The 19220-nt window shown below is 39.1% G+C and overlaps 1 protein-coding gene across 6 annotated transcripts; it reads left to right on the plus strand.

Moving 5' to 3' along the window:
• Positions 1-4056: 4056 nt before the first annotated feature.
• On the plus strand, positions 4057-17578 carry LOC131236674 (external alternative NAD(P)H-ubiquinone oxidoreductase B1, mitochondrial-like). 6 transcript variants are annotated; one of them, XM_058233997.1, is made up of 10 exons: positions 4057-4207; positions 7197-7473; positions 9639-9845; positions 11005-11255; positions 11924-12143; positions 12302-12406; positions 15235-15507; positions 16031-16152; positions 16565-16684; positions 17301-17578. In XM_058233997.1, exons 1-10 carry the CDS (start codon positions 4131-4133, stop codon positions 17386-17388), a joined length of 1740 nt encoding a protein of 579 aa, XP_058089980.1. In that variant the 5' UTR covers positions 4057-4130; the 3' UTR covers positions 17389-17578. The 6 variants fall into 6 exon arrangements, with proteins under 6 accessions (XP_058089980.1, XP_058089996.1, XP_058090005.1 ...); XM_058234013.1 differs by having other exon boundaries at positions 9639-9794; XM_058234022.1 differs by having other exon boundaries at positions 7197-7362.
• The last annotated feature ends 1642 nt before the right edge of the window (positions 17579-19220 follow it).

Below are 19220 nucleotides of genomic sequence, written 5' to 3' on the forward strand. Positions count from 1 at the left end.
CTTATTTTGAGTGGGTTTTTTTAAACTTATATAAGGCCATCAGATACGTTGTATGCAACACTTTTACTTAATGATATCAACTTATTTTCTCGTTTTTAGAGATTTTCTCGTTACTTATAGATTCAGGGGCTACTCTTGAGAAGCGGACGATAGTCTCTTCCCTTTATCTGTGCACCCGATGATGATCTCCTCTTTATCCGTGCACTCGCTGCATTGGTATTAGAATGTGCAAATGATGCACATGACCTTGCCCATTCCTATACCACGTACTAAAGTGACCCATGATCTAGACAATTTTAGATGGAAAGTGTGTGTGTGTGTGTAAAATGGTCAATGGTGCAGATTCAACTTAGATGATTAAGACTGCCCAATCAATGTGATTTTTGGTTATTGCTCGGTTCATAATGAGGCAATTGATTTGGTGAACCTTATCACAACTGGTCTATATCATCGTGCATGCCGGATGAGATACCACAATGTAAAATACTTTAGTAATGGCTGGAACTATTACCTGAATGCATGGTACTGATTTTCTAAGAGAAATTGACCACTGTAGATGCCACCTTTTGCCCAGCAGCTTTTCTGAGCCATCCCAAACTTACGTTCCCAGTTTATACCTTTCACGTACGGACAGACTAGTTGAGGACGAAAATCCCCCTGCCTTTCAAACTGAAATTTCGTTTCTGTAGACCTATGGCTACGAATTATAACCGTAGCCATAGGTAGCGTAAGCAGGGGTATTTTCCTCCGCAAATGCTCTGTCCGTACGTGTGCAACGTCTAAGTTGGGAAGTTAAGTTTTGGACTCTTCATAAAAGACGCTGGATAAAAGGTGGCATCTACAATAGTTAATTTCTCTTTTTCTAAACATGCTGCGTGTTGGCACGATCAAAAGCCCCGTGTTTTCTTTGGCGGTTCTTCCCAGACCATCTCCACGATATATATTGTAACTAGCTTTTGGACATTAAAAGGGAATGCGAAGGCATTTTTAATATAATTGAGTTATTTTGGTAATGTTTATTTGCAATCCAACCTTTTGATAATGTCAAGAAAATCGGATGAAGGGAAATACAAATATAAGGTTTATACAAAACTGTTATGGCCCACAAAAAGCTTTTAATGGTCATTCATCACAGTTTTTAGTGTTATGGTCCACCTGAGATTTGGATCTTCCTAAGGTTTGGGATCGCGTCTGAAAAACGAATGGACTGTATGGATATACAAAAAATACATAATGCGGGCCCCACACGGGTAGGGTAACACCCACCGAGGTGTTACCCGGGTAACAGCTAATCCGCTCCCATAGGTACCATTCCTGCAGTGAAAATACGCGCGTAAGATCGTTAGATGGAGTATACATCTACTTGGCAAAATGAACGGCTGAGAGAAATGGACCAATGGTTGAAATTGAACGTATACTTGTAACCCCATCTGATGATCTCATCTTACCGACTTTTGAAACCTGACATCTACGACTATTGAAATCATTGTGGGGCCATAGAAGCAGTGGAGATTGAGTTCCCACCGTTGAAGGAAGCAGATTGCGTACTGAGTAACTTGGTAGGACATAGCGTACTGAGTAAAATCTGCGGTGCCGCCGTGATGCATGTGTCTCACCCACACCTTCCATTCATTTTTCCGGCTCATTTTAAGGCATGCGCCCAAAATTCAAGGGGCGTGTGTGAGAGCGAGGATTTGGAACCCCTGGATTTGAAGAAATTGGATCGCGTACTGAGTTAAACTCTTATGTACTGAGTAAACTCAGTTGGGCCCACCTTGAATGTATGTAGTCTATCCACGCCGTCTACCCGTTTTTCAATCTAATTTAAGTGGTCGATCCCAAAATTGAAGTATATCCAAAGATCAAGTGGTTCATACCACGGGAAACAGTGGGGATAATGATTTCCACAGTCGCAACCTTTCTAGGTCCGGTACCCATAGTGTGGTCCATGTGAACATTGGATATGCCTTATTTTTGGGCTCAAGCCCTAAAATTATCTGGTAAAATGGATGTACAGAGTGGATAAAATAAATAAATCAAGGTGGACCTCACAGAGTTTACTCAGTATGCTAAGCGTAGTGAGTTACTCACTACGCAATCCACTCCGTCCATCTGTTTCTTCATATTATTTTACAACATAAACGAAATTTGAGAGAGATCCAAGACCCAAGTAATCCACACCGCAATAAATATTGGCATACCTTTCAAAAGTATTGGATTAGGTTTCTCTTGAGAATCAACAATGGCTGTTTCCATCTGGATGCGGATTGCGTCCTACCCCGCCTGGACGCTAATCCATTCGGGCAGGGCTCTGTGGCGCCCAAAGTGATGTAAGTATTTTATCTACGCCGTTAATTGCTTATGACCCAAAGAACGAGGCAGGTCCCTAGCTCCAGTGGACCACACCAAAGGAACCTGCAGTGATAATGACACCCACTGCTGAAACCTTTATGAGGGCCACTGTAATGATTTTTTACCATCCAACTAATTAATAAGGTCATGTAGACGTGGATGAAGTGAAAACACAAATATGAGCCTGATCTTGCTTCCACAAACTTTTTAACGGTGGACGTTCAATCCCCACTTTGTGGTCCACTTAAGACTTGTACCTGTCTAATATTTTGCATCATACCTTAAAATGATACAAGAAAAACGATTAACGGGGTGGATAAAACACTTACAACACTTTGGGCTCCATGTAGCCCTGCCCAGACGGATTACCATCCGGGTGGGGGTAGGACACAATCCGCGTCCGTTTCCATCTCTAGTGTGGCCCAGTTGAGTCTTGGATCTTACTCATGTCTCAGCTGTTGTCCTAAAATGAGCTGACGACCGAATTTGAATTTACAGCATGAATGGAGGAAGCGGGTTGGCTGGTGTACCACACACCACAGATCTATTTAATTTGTATACGTGTCCGTCGAAGACGAGCGCCGCCGCTCCTCGACCTCCGAGTTGTACGAACGGTTAAAAGGAGATCAAAGTTACATGGCTCCAAAATGATGTATTTATTATATCCACTCCGTTAATCAATTTTTTGAGATCATTTTAGGGCATGATTCAAAAAATGATTCATATCCAAGGCTTAAGTGTACCACACCACAAATAGAAGTGGGATAATGATTCTTACTGTTAAAGCATTCATAGGGCCCACCATAACATTTATTTTCCATCTGTTAATAAGTTCACATGGACCATGATAAAGAGGAAACAATAATAGCATATCGATCCAAAACTTATGTGACCCCCAAAATAATTTCAATGGTACACGTTCAATCCCTCACAGATTTTTTCAGTGTGGTCCACTCAATATTTGGATCTATCTTATTTTTCTGTTAAAAGCCTTACGACGAGCTCAAAAATTAGAAGGATGGTTTGGATATAACACATACCTCATGATGGGACCCACATAACTTACTTATGTCAACCCAACAGCTAAGTCGGTAGTGTGCGGTAGACCAGGAAATCGGCTTCCGTATGAGCGAGCGTGTCATGAAGGAAGCGGATTGGCTGGTGTACCAAACACACCAGCTACATAGCAGCTGTAGGTACGTCTCGTGCGAAGAAGACCACCGACGCTCCTCAAGCTCCAGGTTGTACGAACGGTTTAAAGGGATCAAAGTTACATGGGTCGTATTTATTATATTTACACCGTTCACCTATTTTTTAGAGATCATTTTAGAGCATTATTAAAAAAATAATCATATTCAAAGATCATCGACCACACCACACCACACCATAGATAGCCGCGCAGGTATCGATTTTCAGGGTAAAAAAATTTGTAAGGCCCACTATAATATTTATCCAAAATTTCTGACCTGAAAAAGGATTTCGATGGTAGAGGTTCAATCCCTTACTGCTTTTACAGTGTAGTGCACTTGAAAATTAGATCTGTCTTATTTTTCGTCTCAAGTTTTAAGAGGAGCTTGCCAAATGGATGTACGGTTTGGATATAACACATGCCTCATGATCAGACCCACGTCACTTGTGACGTCAATACAGCAGCGATATAGCTCGTGTCAGGTACACCAGCCAATCCGCTTCCTGTGGGCTGTCATAAATATCCGTAGCAACCCACAGACACTCAACGTAACTCTCTCTCACTCGCACACTCTCTCTCGTATACGAAAATGCGTATCTTTTCCTTCTTCGATCGTTCTACACGCGCTTTCCGATTCTCTAAGATAACCCTTGTCTTCGCTGTCAGGTAATTAATTAATTTTATTTTATTTTTATTTTTTAAAAATTCTGTTCTAACATATATAAAAATCCGTCTTCGGTTTCGATTCATTTGAAATTTTAGTAGCTTTCCATCTCTTCTTGAAGCTCCATCTCATAGTATCCTGATATTTCCAAAATCAAACTCTTATAATTTGTTGGGGCTACTTTTACGGTGCTATTGTGCTCTCTCTCTCTCTCTAAAGCTCAGATTGGTTTGGCGTTTCAATGTATCTGAATCTTTTCTGCCTAATTCTGCATGTTTCAATTTTCATGCTGCCATCATTATTAATTTGTACGAATTGGATTGTACTCTGCCATTGTACAAGGTGGACGTGGAAGTCAATGCAGATCATACCAATTGTGGGCCCCACTGAAAATCACGCTGATTAGATGATTGTAGGTTTGCGATCCAAGGACAGATGGGGAAGTTTTCCTTGAATCACACTGATCAAACAATCTGTCTGAAGAAAGGATATTGGATTGATGTTTAGTGTTTGATGAAAACGTACATCCATGGAGACCCACCATCAAGGTATTCAATAATGGCAATTGTGTATGGTTGTTATGATATGGGCCACAACGGCTATTACAGCCCTGTAATGGTCAAAATTTTTATTAAAGGAAGAAAATCTCTTGGGCCTATATTGGCCTGTTACAGCCCTTACAGGCCTTTTTTTTTTTTTTTTTCAGAACAAGTTTTACGGGCCCGTATTGCATTAGGGGTTGCACTGTACTGTTGTAATGGTGTCACCATTTATAATACCATCCTTACCATAATGCAGTATCCATGCATGTTAATCCACACCATACAAATTGCAGGCCCCACTGTGGATTTGGCATCATCATCATCATCATCATCTAAGCCTTATCCCAGCTAATTGGCGTCAGGTACATGAGTTCTTTTCCGCCACTCCACTCTATCAAGGACCATAACGTCAGTTAGGCCATAGTCCATCAAGTGTTTACTTACTACCTCCATCCACAACCATTTGGGTCTTCCCCTTGCCTTTTAGAGCCTTCAACTTGTATGGACTCACTCCTAACTGGTGCAGTTCTTGGTCTTTGTTGCACATGACCAAACCATCTAAGTCTACTTTCCTCCGTCTTGACATACTAGGCATACAAGCCAAAATCATACTGATTGAACAGTCCAACTGTTCAATTAATGGATGTTCACTGTAATAAGTTTGGAGTGTTTACCATTCTTCTTTCAATCATCCATTTGATGTCCATTGATCATGTAAATGGAGATGAAGGTTGGAGATCAATCAACCTTGCTCCCATACCATGTAATCAATTACATCGTTAGAGAAAAGAAGAGGGGAAGGACAGCAAAAGAGAAGTCTTGGAGGAAAAGCGATGTAGAGAATTCTTCTCCTCTCACACCTTAATGATATTTTATAACCCTAATTGACGTAAAAAAATGGTGTCTGGAGGGAACACCAAAGCATATACACATACCCATAAAGGAAAACACATGCACGCACTCTACTCTCCTACAGATCAGACTATCAGGATTGCCCGAATAATTTGTTTTTTGTTTTTGTTTTTTTTTTTTTTCCTTACTGCTTGATTTATAGAGGGGCTGAGGAATTCAAATTGGATAACACTATGGATTTTAGTGGTTTCTGAGTGCAACTTGCTTATGGACTAAAATCGATATGATTGGCTCCCATATCGGTTTGGTGGCTAATTTTGTTTTTGGACTGAAACAGATATTCGTAGTATTTTGGCCAGCACCATGGGTTTGCTCCCTACAGGCATGGGTTCAACTCCCCTCCTTGGCATCACCCAATGCACGTGGTTGCGGGTGATTGCATGCATCCGCAGGGGATAGTCTCACCCCAAGAAGGGGTGGGGACACCCTGTGTGGTCACACACACACACATATATATTTGTATTATTTTTTAAACCATGATAGTGAGGTCTCGTCCAATCTCTATAACCAAGAAGTAGATCTAAACCTCCAATCTTTGGAAAATGGAGTGATTACTTTTCTCTCCCCATCACAGCTGATTGGGGATACAAACAGATACTGATGGTCATTTTCTTGTGCGAACCACACCCAAGTCATGTGCCGTCCTTTCTCTTTTACTATTCCTATCGGCATAACCAAATTGTTGTTTACATTTCGGGTACAACTTGAAAAAAAAAGAGGCTTTTGAATGTAATTAATCTCATTAGATGTTGAAGTTCCTGGGAGTTTAGAATGGCTAGCAGTGAAGGAACAACCATAACAATTTATGTCAGATACGTGTCTTCTTAGAATATTGTAATTAGATACATAAACTCAAAATCAGGTGAATCAACAAAGAAATAAGGTGTGATTGTCTAAGAAATTCTTCTACTGCATTTATAACTAACATATTTAGGCTACATTTGGACAAAAAACATTGAGTAATTCAGATTTCAAACAAATAGGATCTTGTCCACGCCCATCAGGAAAGCATAGGTTTGTCATATTGTGGGGAAGCTCCTAAAAAATAAAGAAGTTGGGACTCTTCACAAGACCAAGAAGCAACTAGATTTTGTGTGAGTTCCCTGCATGGCCCACAAAATTGTGGTTCTTTGAAGATCTGGATTTACAGAAGCTTGCAGTCCAATTGTCGCCATAAGCTATTTGCCTTGCTACTTCCACACTGTCTAGTCATTCTCTATTTCACTGAGAGAAGAAAGAGTGGTTCTTTGAAAATCTGGATTTACAGAAGTTTGTGGTCCAAATGTAGCCATAAGCTATTTCCCGTGCTACTTCCACACTGTCTAGTCATTCACTATTTCCCGTGCTACTTCCACACTGTCTAGTCATTCACTATTTCACTGAGAGAAGAAAGAAGTAGATCTTGGTTTAACGTAAAGAGATGAACATTCTTTTGAATTTGATTCTTATCACGCATACGATGTATATTCTTTAGCAATCTATCATATTCATCCTTCTAAGTTCTAATGGTCTCCCAAAACATTTTTATTTATTGTAGTACTGGAGGTCTTGTGGCATATTCCGAGTCAAAACCATATGGTGGTTCAAGTAGTGTTGATTCTTCTCAAGTAGAAGCCAAGAAGAAGAGGGTGGTGGTGCTTGGAACCGGATGGGCTGGCACAAGCTTCTTTAAAAATCTGGACTGTTCCTTGTATGATGTTCAGGTGGTGTCACCCCTTAATTATTTTGCATTTACGCCACTTTTGCCGAGTGTTACATGTGGTACTGTGGAAGCACGTAGCGTTGTTGAGCCTATCCGTAACATTATTAGAAAGGTAATGACTGCTGGGTTAGTCAATAAGACATTTTTTAATATCTTGTAGTGAAGGAATGCTAATTTCACACTTCCAATGGGTACACACATGATAGATGTGTGCAATATCTGGATACCTCATCCGGCAGGTTCCTGATTGTGTATGGGCATTGGCAAAAAATCAGGCCAACCTCAATTGACAGCTAATTGAAGGAAATTTTCTAAGGAAAAAAAAAGAAGAAGAGAAAATGAAGAACCAATAAATATTGAAATCAAAGCTCCAACTCCATGATTTTTCATGCAAAACATGAAGAACCAACGGATTTATAGCTATTTGACATTGACTTGACATAATTGAACAACAAACGGGATCGAAAATTGAAAATGCTCACCAAATCGAACATTTGGGATATATATCAGTATTACTTGTGAGTTTCATATTGCACAAGTGGGATACAAGATATATCGGCCAATATCATCGATATTTAAAACATTGCCTACCACCGCCAATAACAGCAAGGAGATCTCCTTTAGCTCAATCAATTCTTACTATCTATTGTCTTTGCCATTTCCTAATCTTGATATTCTAAGCTTTACAAACACGATTACTAAATTTAATTTCTACATTATTAAATGTAAGAACTTTTGCATTGGCAATGTCCCTAAAGCTTTTAAATGACATGGCACAGTCAATCATTGATCTAGACCGCCTTTTCATTCTATTCCAGTAAGGTTGGCCACTGTGCAAAAATCATGCTGATGGGATGATCCTAGCCTTTCGATTGCTGGCCAGTTTGTCATTACTATCTGTTTTTTTCACGAACATTAGATTAGATGGTTAATAGCATCTAATGAATATGATTCTTAGGAATTGTAAGTGATCAAGTGTCAAGCAACCTCTTTCTCTAAAAGCTCGAGCCGTTAGAGGATGGTGCATCAATATATGTCAAGGGACTCTAACATTCCAACATCAAGGTGGGATCCATTGAGTAGATACTTCAAGATGATTAGTGGACCTATTTTGTTCCTCTACTCAATCTTGAATGTCATTATCCACAGTATTGATTGGATGGGTAGCATCATCCAGTTAGTGTGTTTTTTGCATTATGGATTGCCAATATGGTAGGAAATGAATGGACTGTCTACAGCGATGATTAGCCATCCCACATCACTTAAAAGCGTTTGCAAAATTGCTAAATCCACATGAAGGTCGGGGCATTAGCATTCCCCTTAAATATAAATACATAGTTTAAAGGGTTTTGCTAACAACCTAACCTTCATGGGGATGTTGGCAACATTCCCAAAGCTTTTAAATGACACATGACATGGGATGACGTATTACCAATTTGAATCCTTCATTCATTCATGCAACTAGGAGTAAGCCATGGAGCAAAAATCACGTCAATCAGATGGGTCCTAAACATCTAATCAATTGCATGGAAAGTGGACAGCCAAGATTGAGCGGAGAAACAAAATAGGTCCAATCGTCATCTTGAAAAATCTATTTGATAGGTCCCACTTTGCATTGCTTATGATTCCAAAGTAGCACTTCGGTTTAATGATTCTAACCATGTGATCTACGTCTTGTAAACAATGGGCGGTTTAGCAAACTGGTCCCATTCGAAGGGATAGGATCATCTGATTGGCATGATTCTTGCACCATGGTTTGCTCCCAATGGAACTATGAATGGACTATGCTGATTGATGATTGGGCATTCCACGTGTCATTCAAAACCTTTGGGGACGTTAATGTCACCATGAAGGTGGGGACATTAGCAAAACCCAAGTTTAAATTATCTAATTTATTTCCATATTAGATGCTTCATAGGCCCTCCTACTTCCTGAGTTTTTTTTTTTAAAATAAAAAAAATAAATTAAATTAAATAACTGCTTCATCAGATTCATGTTGGGAAGTTGTGGCATAGGTTTGATGCTGGCTGCCGACTTGACAGAACCTTTCCTATATCCAGGCTGGGGACTGGAAATGAGAGCATAGAACTCCCACAGTCACAATGTAATTAACTGTTCCATAGGTAGTTTACAATCAATCGCTATCTAGTTAGTCTATTACATAGGTTGAGATATGGCTTAGATGATGATGATGACGACGACGATGACCCTCAACTAAGAGAAGCAAATTAACTAGTTACTGAAACAACATGCTACTTGTCTTTCTGAACTTGGCAGAAAAATGGAGAAATTCAGTTTTGGGAAGCAGAATGTATCAAGATTGATGCTGCAAACAAACGGGTTCATTGCCGTTCTAATGATAGCACGATTGTGAAAGGGAAAGAAGAATTTCTTGTAGACTACGACTACTTGGTGATAGCAATAGGAGCTCAGGTAAATACATTCAACACTCCTGGTGTGATGGAGCACTGCCATTTTCTGAAGGTAAACATCCATTCACTGGCTTTTTAGATGATATATTGCTCAAGTACCATCTTCTCTCTTGTTTATAGGACTGCCATTGATATTCCAAAATTCTTCAATTGATGTCATTAATATCTTGGACATGTATCATTTAGTAAATGGTGTCAACACTATGATTATTGCACTTTGGTTATATATCCAGTCTGTCCAATTGCTGCACTACCCCCTGGATGAGACAGATTGCGCTGATAGCAAGTTTCATAATTATCCATTCCATACCCCATCTATGGATGGTGAAGAAAAATTTGGAGCAGTGATTCAAGGAAAAAAAATAATCTATAAATGGGGAATGATGCTTCCAAATATCTGCGTCATGTGCATGGCTGATTTGGAGACAGTCAATGACCTCTTTCTTCACTGCCCTGTTGCTTCTAGAGTTTGGAATTTTTATTTTTTTTATTTATCTCCAAGTTCAGTGTCTCTTGGACCACTCCGATCTCTACTGGCTCCCATCTGATAAGTGGCATGGGGTGGAGGTTGGAAAGAAGAGGAAATGTATATGGAGGCTATGCTTATTGGCAGGTCTTTGGGTGATTTGGGAGGAAAGGAATGGAAGGTGTTTTAGGAACGGGAGTCATGCTGTGGGTTGGGTCAAGATGCGTGCAAGGGGTTTAGCGATTGATTGGGCTTCATGCTTGGATGGGGATATTGTTTGTATTTATATATATATATATATATATATATATATATATATATATATATATATATATATATATATATATATATATATATATTTATATATATATATATATATATATATTTTGTAAATTCGGGGCTGTTTTGGTTGGAAATTGTTTGCATGTATTTTTGGGGGGCTGGTTTCGGTCCCCAGCTGTACAGTTCTTGCAGTTGTTTGCTATCTAATTTTTTTTTTTTTTGTTACCTCTCAAAAAAAATAAAAATAAATAAATAAATAAAATCTATAGATCGAATGTTTAGAAACGACCAATCCCTACTACGTTTGACCATTGCCCATTGATGTGCATTGATTGACACATTCACCATTCCTATTAGTTGTAGGATTTGTACCATTTAGTAAATGGATTTAGCCTCTAGCAATGAGTTGCATCTTGCATCCTTATATTCATTATTTCTCCCAAAAATGTGCATTTTCGTGCAGGAAATAGAGGATGCTCAGAAGATCCGTAGGAGTGTTATTGATTGCTTTGAAAGAGCCAGCCTTCCAAACCTCAGTGAGGATGAGAGGAAGACTGCTCTCCATTTTGTAATCGTTGGCGGAGGTCCGACTGGAGTGGAATTTGCTGCGGAGTTGCATGATTTTTTCTGCGAGGACTTGGTCGAGATATATCCCACAGTTAAAGATTTAGTAAAAATAACAGTCATTCAGTCAGGGGATCATATTTTGAACATGTAATTACATATTCTCATATCCTTTTCTGTTCTTCTTTATAGATTATTATTGCACAAAGGCTAATTGCAAGTATTTCTTTCACACACAACCTTCAGCCTCATCAGCCTTCAAAGTTTCTCTTGAATATTGGTGTTTTTCTGCTGCTGTAGTGATGTTTTGTTCGTGATGCGAGCATTTGTCTTCCAACCTACACTATTTAAATTTTATGTGGACACTTTGTTTTAAATTTGTTTGGCATCCTTATCATGAATTGAGAGACAACTATAATTCCTGACTGTTTCTTTTCCAAGTAATCATAATCATTTCTTCCTTAAATTTCCTAATTTTAATGTTATTTTAGCAATAAAACTTTTTGAGGTGTTGTCTGGACAGGAAGCTTTTTATAGCATCATTTAAAAATCTTGATTCTAGTGGGGCCCATACCACCTCGCTGATAACTTTTCTGCAGTGGCAATTTGACATAATTTATAGTCAGAAAATCTTTAGTTGCAATTTATCTCGAGTTTCCTCATCGTAAATCTGTTTTTCCCCCCTGAAGATGAGTCCATTTGCATCTTTTATGCTGGCCATGTTTTTCTTTTTTGAGTCTACTTGTCTATTAGCACTTTTGATTTATTTCTTTATCTTTCAAAATGTCCTCATTCTTTTAGAAGTGTTGTTTTTGCAGGTTTGATGAAAGAATCAGTTCATTTGCCGAACAGAAGTTCCAAAGGGATGGTATTGATGTGAAAATAGGACAACGGGTTATCAGTGTGTCTGATAAGGCTATTACCACCAAGGCAAAGGCAAATGGACAGATTTCTTCTGTACCATATGGCATGGTTATTTGGTCTACGGGTATCAGGATCCGCCCTGTTGTAATGGATTTTATGCAGCAAATTGGTCAGGTTCATTGCTCTAGACCTATGATCCTGTCCGACTACCTTGTTTTACCATGTTTTTGCACCTTTTCTACTGTCATTTATCAGTCAGATATAAATTAGGTGTCTTTCATAGGCTTTGATGTTTGTTTTAAGTTACAGTTTTCATTGATTCAAATATGCAGAATAATAGGCGTGCTTTAGCAACTGATGAATGGCTGCGAGTCGAAGGATGTGATGGCATATATGCGCTCGGTGATTGTGGGACAATACATCAACGCAAAGTCATGGTATATGTAGCTTCTTTTTTTTTTCCTGTTTGATTTGTACATTTCATGAGGCTGGACTATATGTAACTGTGTTCTTCTGTGAAGCTCATACTGTGCTTTCGTGTTGTCCTATCATGATATGTGTATCTCTCTCTTTCAAGTTGTTCTATCATGACATCTCTCTCTCTCTGGGAAATATGATTGATGCAGGACACATGATTTAATGCTAGCATGCAACATGGAGATTATGAAAGAGTCCATAAAGTAATTCAATTAACAAAAGATGCTAATCCACCAAGTAATTAAGAGTAAACGATAGACAATAAAATCTGATTTAACCTAAATCACAACATGCCCGCATGCTAAGGAATCGCATAAATCAATTAAAACTAGGCCCAATGGAAGAATAGAACTTCTAATTTAGCATAGGCACGTTCCACACTCAAGAGACAGATTTGTAGGTTTTATGATTAGGGTTAGGAATGGGAAAATCTGAAAACTAGAAAACTAAGGTTCATGGGAATTGGGAATTTTAGAAATAAGGTTTTTAGAAATTGGGGAAAATAGGAAATTGTGGATCTAGGATTTAGGGTAGGGTTATGGATGGGAAATCAAGGGGTTTTTATGGGGGCAGTAAGGGAAATCAAATGATTGAGCGGTTGTCCATGCGGTTAGCCTAGGGGCTGATACGTGTAGGTCGTTGGCTAGGCTTTTTGGGTCCTCAATGGTTAATTTTGGTTGGGGTTGAAGTTGGATGATGAGAAGTTGAAGAAAAATATGATTTAGATGGTCTTGGATAGAAAGGGAAGAAAAAAGATGATTTGTTTGGAAAAATACCTCTTTTGAATAGAAAGGAAGTGAGAAGGAAGATGATAGATGGAGGCTTTGCACCTCCATTGAATGAGGAATGGAACCACACCACACCCAAGCTCTGAATCACATGAAGTATTCTTCAAATCACATTAAGAAAAGAAAACACAGCATTTTTTTTTTCAAAATAATGGCATTAAGGCTTCACACACCCATCTTTCTCTTTTATAGTCTCAGAAAAGACCTTTTACAAAAAGACGCTCTCAAATAAGATTCTCAACATAAAGACGTTTAATAAATTAAAAGTTGTTCCTAACTCCCTAATCTCAACAAAAATATAAGGTATACCAAAAATAATGAAGCATGTAAACAATCTAAACAACTAAATTATTTCATGGCTCATGGGAGTCCACGATCAAGATGTCTGATGATGATGATCCAATGGTCTGATGTGTCTATCAAGCTCCTATATGCAACCCACGTGCATGTTCCCAGTGTAGGGTCTTCAAAGATGCATGAACATGCACCTTGGGTCTTCAACGTAGCTAGGAATGTGAATTGGGCCCAGTGGACCCCATGTAATGGCCATCTAACCATAAGGAGATTGGCTCAGCCCTCCTCTGATATGGTGCTCGGATGTCCTCATCAATGATGATTTCATTAAAAACACCAGAAAGTAAAACAGGAACCACCATGAAATGTGACCCTATCATCAAGTTACAGTGCCAAGCCGCCAATCAAACAAAGTAAAGGCCTATTAATATCATCTGATGCAAAAATTGCATCAAAACCTTGTCATATACTCGCATATGGGCAAGCTAGAATGTACATGAACATAGAAGGCGATATCACATTTAAGTCCTTAGTTGTGGCATCCAAATTTTATGAAATTGTAAAGGTCTGCTAATTCCATGTCTGTAGATCCAGCCCCTCTAATGCAATCACATGTGCAAAACTGGCAAGTCTGTGAATGTCCAAGATGCCCATCGTGTGAACAAAACCTTGTGGATGCCCAGGCCAATCTACTCATCAGGTAGGGCACAGTGTATGAGACAAAATGGTCATCTATTTTTATACAGCCATTTGCTCTACTCTGTACTCTACTGGATGAGTGGGTTAGCCTCATTTGTGGGACCAGAGCATGTATAACTGTTGGTCTACCTAATGGATGGCTTGGATCTTGATTCTTGCACACATGTTGTGCTGGACGTGAGGCAGTATATATATGGGCTAGTCCTTTCCTCCTGATACTAAGCAGTCCATGCTTACTTGCTTTAGGACCCACCTCAAATCTTCCTAATTTGCAGTGGAAAAAGTGTTCTGGCCAAATTGCAGATTTGGAGCTGGAAATGAAGGGAAACTGGAAGCCCACCTAATGTGATTCCAATTTTCTTCTCTGTCCACAATGTGAGCAGATTGTTTTGGCTGAAATGCTGGGCCAATCCCAATCAGGGTGAATGGCCTTTTAGGAAGACTACCCTTTTGTTGTCTACTGTTCAGAAATCTAAGCAGGTGAGTTGAGCTGGCCCTTCTCTAAAGAGGGAACATTGTTCCACTTACAAACTTTGTGCAGTTTTTCCTTCTTGATTGACAAGATGAGGGAGGGCATAAATGCATAATGTAGATTTATAGAGGGATTTTTAGGGCATCGGACACATTAGGACACTCTACGTGTCCTGATCCATCATGGCACTACAATTCCTCAGTCCAACTTGCCTCTCGTAAGAAGGTAGACCTTGAAGTGGCTTATCTGTGACTTCCCCTCCCATACAAAGTAATCGTGGTAATTCTAGTTCTTTGACTCTTTTATAGGGGGTTTTTCATAGACGTTGAATTAAATATGCATTTAAAGAAAAGCATTACTTTCCATGATTGCATTTGACAGTGAGGAGCAATTCTGTAGATAGGTGGATGTGAAACATGCCAAATTATACTTGCTGGAATCAATTCATTTTCTCACATTTCTTACTAATCTAACATATAATCACATATTAATGTAAACTGTTAATGTGTTTCATCTCTTGCCGACATGCTTTTAGGAAGATATTTCAGCGATATTTAATGTTGCGGACGAGGACAAATCTGGCACTCTAACTGTTAAAGAATTCCAAGATGTTATTGATGATATTATTGTGAGGTACCCTCAAGTGGAGCATTATTTGAAAAGTAGGCATATGAATGATGTTGTGGATCTGTTGAATGATTCCAAAGGGGATGAGAGAAAAGAATCTATTGAGTTAGATATTGAAGGGTTCAAGTCAGCTCTTTCTCATGTGGATTCACAGATGAAGAATCTTCCTGCAACTGCTCAGGTGATTTTCTGATAAACTTCTTATTGAAGTTATGATTTATTTTTATTTTTTTAATATGTGCTTCCGGATTAGACTTGCCAGCATGTCACATGTATTGCCATGTGAGGGCCATTAGTCAGATAAGACTCACCAAGCATGTTTCTTGGTCTCACTAAACTGGTAGGCATTCCTGTATGGGGAAAATGGACAGTTAGAAAATATTGACCAACGGTTTACCTTGAAATTACAAGTGAGGTCTACCCAATTAGTGGATTGTCTTGATTTTTGGCCAGAGAACATGCATGGTGGGGTTTGATTCTATAACATATGTTCCATGTTGGCATGTGTCCTTGCGAGTAGCCTTCACCTTTTCTGCTGCATCTGATAAATGTGGAATGGTAGTTTCTTAAATGGCATATTCTAAAGAACCATCTCATGTCATTTTGTTTTCCTTGCTCTATCATTGTTGATAGAAAAGAAGCAAGGAGAGAATCACCAAATTTGAATATACAAAATACACTCTCTGACAATCATGAAATTCCAGGTTGCTTCTCAACAAGGTGTGTACCTTGCTAGGTGCTTTAACCACATGAAGGATTGTGAAGATAATCCTGAAGGTCCTCTCAGGTTTAGAGAATCAGGTCGCCACCAATTTCAGCCGTTTCGGTACAAATCAAACTTCCATAAGTTTTCTATTGATTATGCCTCTTCCTTATTAAGGTGTTTGCTTTAATAGAATTGTGAATCAAATTCTGAAGATCTAGGTCATAGTTTTCCCTATTAAAACATGTTTATGGAAATTAATGCATGGTTTAATTTATTGTTGCTTGGCTATTATTTCATTTGTTCATATGGCCCATTTTCAAAACTCATTGATTGTAATAAATTTGTTTATTGTTATTAATCTATGGTCCCATGTAATATACTATTAAATCGTGCTTGATTGTAATCAACCTATGCAATAGCCTATCACATTGTGCTTATGCCTTCTTCTTCTTCTTCTTCTTCGTCTTTTGCATTTTCATAAGCTAAATAACTTCAAAAACTAATGTGAGTTCCTCACGATTTTTGGTCTCAGGTACAAGCATTTTGGGCAATTTGCTCCATTGGGAGGAGAGCAAGCAGCTGCAGAACTCCCTGGAGACTGGGTTTCTATTGGTCACAGCACCCAATGGCTTTGGTATTCCGTTTATGCCAGGTATTGCCTGTTTCTCATGGCTACGTGTGTCTTTGTGGAATGCACACGGTATGCTTACAAATACACGTGCTCTGCATTCTGTTTCCCTGATTGTTCAATGTGTATAAGCATATGGTTTTGTCTGCTTTGCTTACTCGTGATGCTTGTTCATGATATCAAGCACTTGCACATATATGAGGAAAATACGGTGATTGCTCTCAAGTACTGCTAATATTATTTTGGCGAAAACATTCCATACAGGTGGGGCCCACTTCCATTGATCCATCCCATCCTTTGACGGGTCCCATTTGATGGGTTATGCTGCAAGAAGCACCCCTCCCCTTCAGAAAATCCCATTCATCTGATTTGTTTGGCCTGGAAATGGATAGTTAAATATATGATATAGCCAACTCTCGACATGGGAAAAAGTCCACTAGGATTGTCCAATTGAGGTTGTTATTGGTTGATCACACATCCATGGCTCCCTCGCCAAAAGAATGATTTCATCACTCGAGGGTGGCCCCCACCATTTTGTAATACTGACCTGCTGAGCACTGTTTAATGTCTCATACATGTAAAGGTATGTGCATTTGGGTATCATTTGATCCTAATTTTGGTTACTGTTTTTCCAATTCAGCAAACAAGTTAGTTGGCGCACAAGAGCATTGGTGGTATCAGACTGGACGAGGAGATTCATATTTGGAAGGGATTCAAGCCGCATATGACACAGTAATAGATTCCAGAACACATGCCTCAGCAACCGTTCCTAGCATCCTTGTCTTGTGTGTATGTTTCTGTTTTCTTCTCTCTTTGTTTCTCCTTAATTCCATTGTAGAAAATGGATGTTCTATATTAACCATGCAGCTTCATTGTTCATATCAATTTAATTGTCACTGGTCCTGGATTGGAAACCAACAGCCAAACTTGCTATTCTTAAACCTCTTCAGTGTCCCACCTATATCAGAGGGTGATATGGAAAGATGGCCCCATTTGATCAGGTCACCTCCTTGGAAGTCAAAGCAGCTGGATCTTGCTTCTTATGTAGAATGGCCAGTGATAAGGTCTCTAGTGGAACTCATCATGCAAGTGTTTGGTTTAGTTTTGAAATTAGGTTTGGGAAGGAATATTGGACAAGACTCTGGTAAAAACTCATGACCACTTTTAAGTTGTGGTGTGCCAGCCATCGTGCACATGGCATATATCCAGGCCAATCTAGACCAATGTTACCTAAAACGTGAAACCCCTCACATTTTACATTTTGGATCGAGCATTCCGGAGTATGGGTCATTTGCGATCCAAATCGCTATTTTTGGCGACCTGAGTTAGTGTTCTCTGTTCTCTCTATTGATTGAGTTAATGAGAATTTATATTTATAATATAGAGATTTATATCTTTATTTATTTAGTATAACATTAAGCACACATGGTCTATAACAATAACATTCGTCATTTCATATATAAACTGCAATATGAGGTCATATATAAAACTGTATTGCATATAGTATTTGATGTTGGATTGCTAGAGGACAACTGAATTGTTGGCCAGGATCACACAAATTTGGACCAGAGGGGCCCCAATTGGGTAAAAACATCCTAAATGTGCACCATAGCTTCAGACAGCGCTTACTTTACGACTGGTTATCTGTTATAGACGTATAATATATTGTAGAAAAGTGATCAATGAGCTGTTTGTTGTTCCCTAAATAGCGTTGGAAATTTTAATCGTTTTAGGGGATAAATTAGAGTTTTAAGTTATAACTTGCTATTTTTAGTAAAATTTGTTTTTCTATTTTTAGAGTTTCGAGAGTTCGGTTATGGTCCAAAGTCTTTGTTTTCAGCCTCTAGGAGTTTTTGGCATGGAGATCCTCTATCCCCATATCTGTTTGTCTTGTTGGTGAAGCCCTTAGCACAATGCTTAAAAAACGCATAGACAATGGTCTCTTTATGGGCTTCAAGCCCTCAGCTTGTGGCCCCCTCATTAGTCACCTTTAGTATGCGGATGACACATTGCTATTTTGTGACAATCTTCGGAAAATCATGTTTTGAGGCAGTATCGGATCTAAAAATCAACGTCTCCAAATCAGAAATGTTGGGCATTCATGCGAACAGGGATGATTTACGCCAGTTGGCATCCATTTTTTAGTGCAAATTGGGGTCATTCTCTATGACGTATCTCAGGCTTCCTTTATGTATTGGAAAGCTGGTAAAACACTTTTGAGACAGTGATTGAAAGGATTGAAAGAAAACTAACAACTCGAAATTGTTGATATTTATCTTTGGGACAACGTGATGATGTCTGTGTGATCTAATCAACAAGTTTGATGGCAACCTGAGTTTTGGATAGGCTTTGTTTTTGTACTAATGCCCTCAAATGAGCAGGCAAAATGGATGGAGGGTGTGGATAAAACATATACATCATGGTAGGACCCACAGATCTTTTCCAGCACTGACCAGTACAACCTGGAACTGGAAGGGTCACTGCCCTGTGCAACTGAAATAACGAAATAGTGAGCGAATTAGGTGCGGCTCCAGCCTCGCCCAATATCGTGCAGCTCTTA

The sequence above is a fragment of the Magnolia sinica genome, chromosome 1, assembly GCF_029962835.1.
Source record: "Magnolia sinica isolate HGM2019 chromosome 1, MsV1, whole genome shotgun sequence".
Taxonomy (NCBI): Eukaryota; Viridiplantae; Streptophyta; class Magnoliopsida; order Magnoliales; family Magnoliaceae; genus Magnolia; species Magnolia sinica.

Bases quoted from the DNA above. Each gene is read 5' to 3' on its own strand.
- LOC131236674 (XM_058233997.1), top strand. From the start codon at position 4,131: ATGCGTATCTTTTCCTTCTTCGATCGTTCTACACGCGCTTTCCGATTC. The intron at 11,256-11,923 runs GTAATTACATAT...TTGTTTTTGCAG, and splicing joins GGGGATCATATTTTGAACAT to GTTTGATGAAAGAATCAGTT. The intron at 15,508-16,030 runs GTGATTTTCTGA...ATGAAATTCCAG, and splicing joins ATCTTCCTGCAACTGCTCAG to GTTGCTTCTCAACAAGGTGT.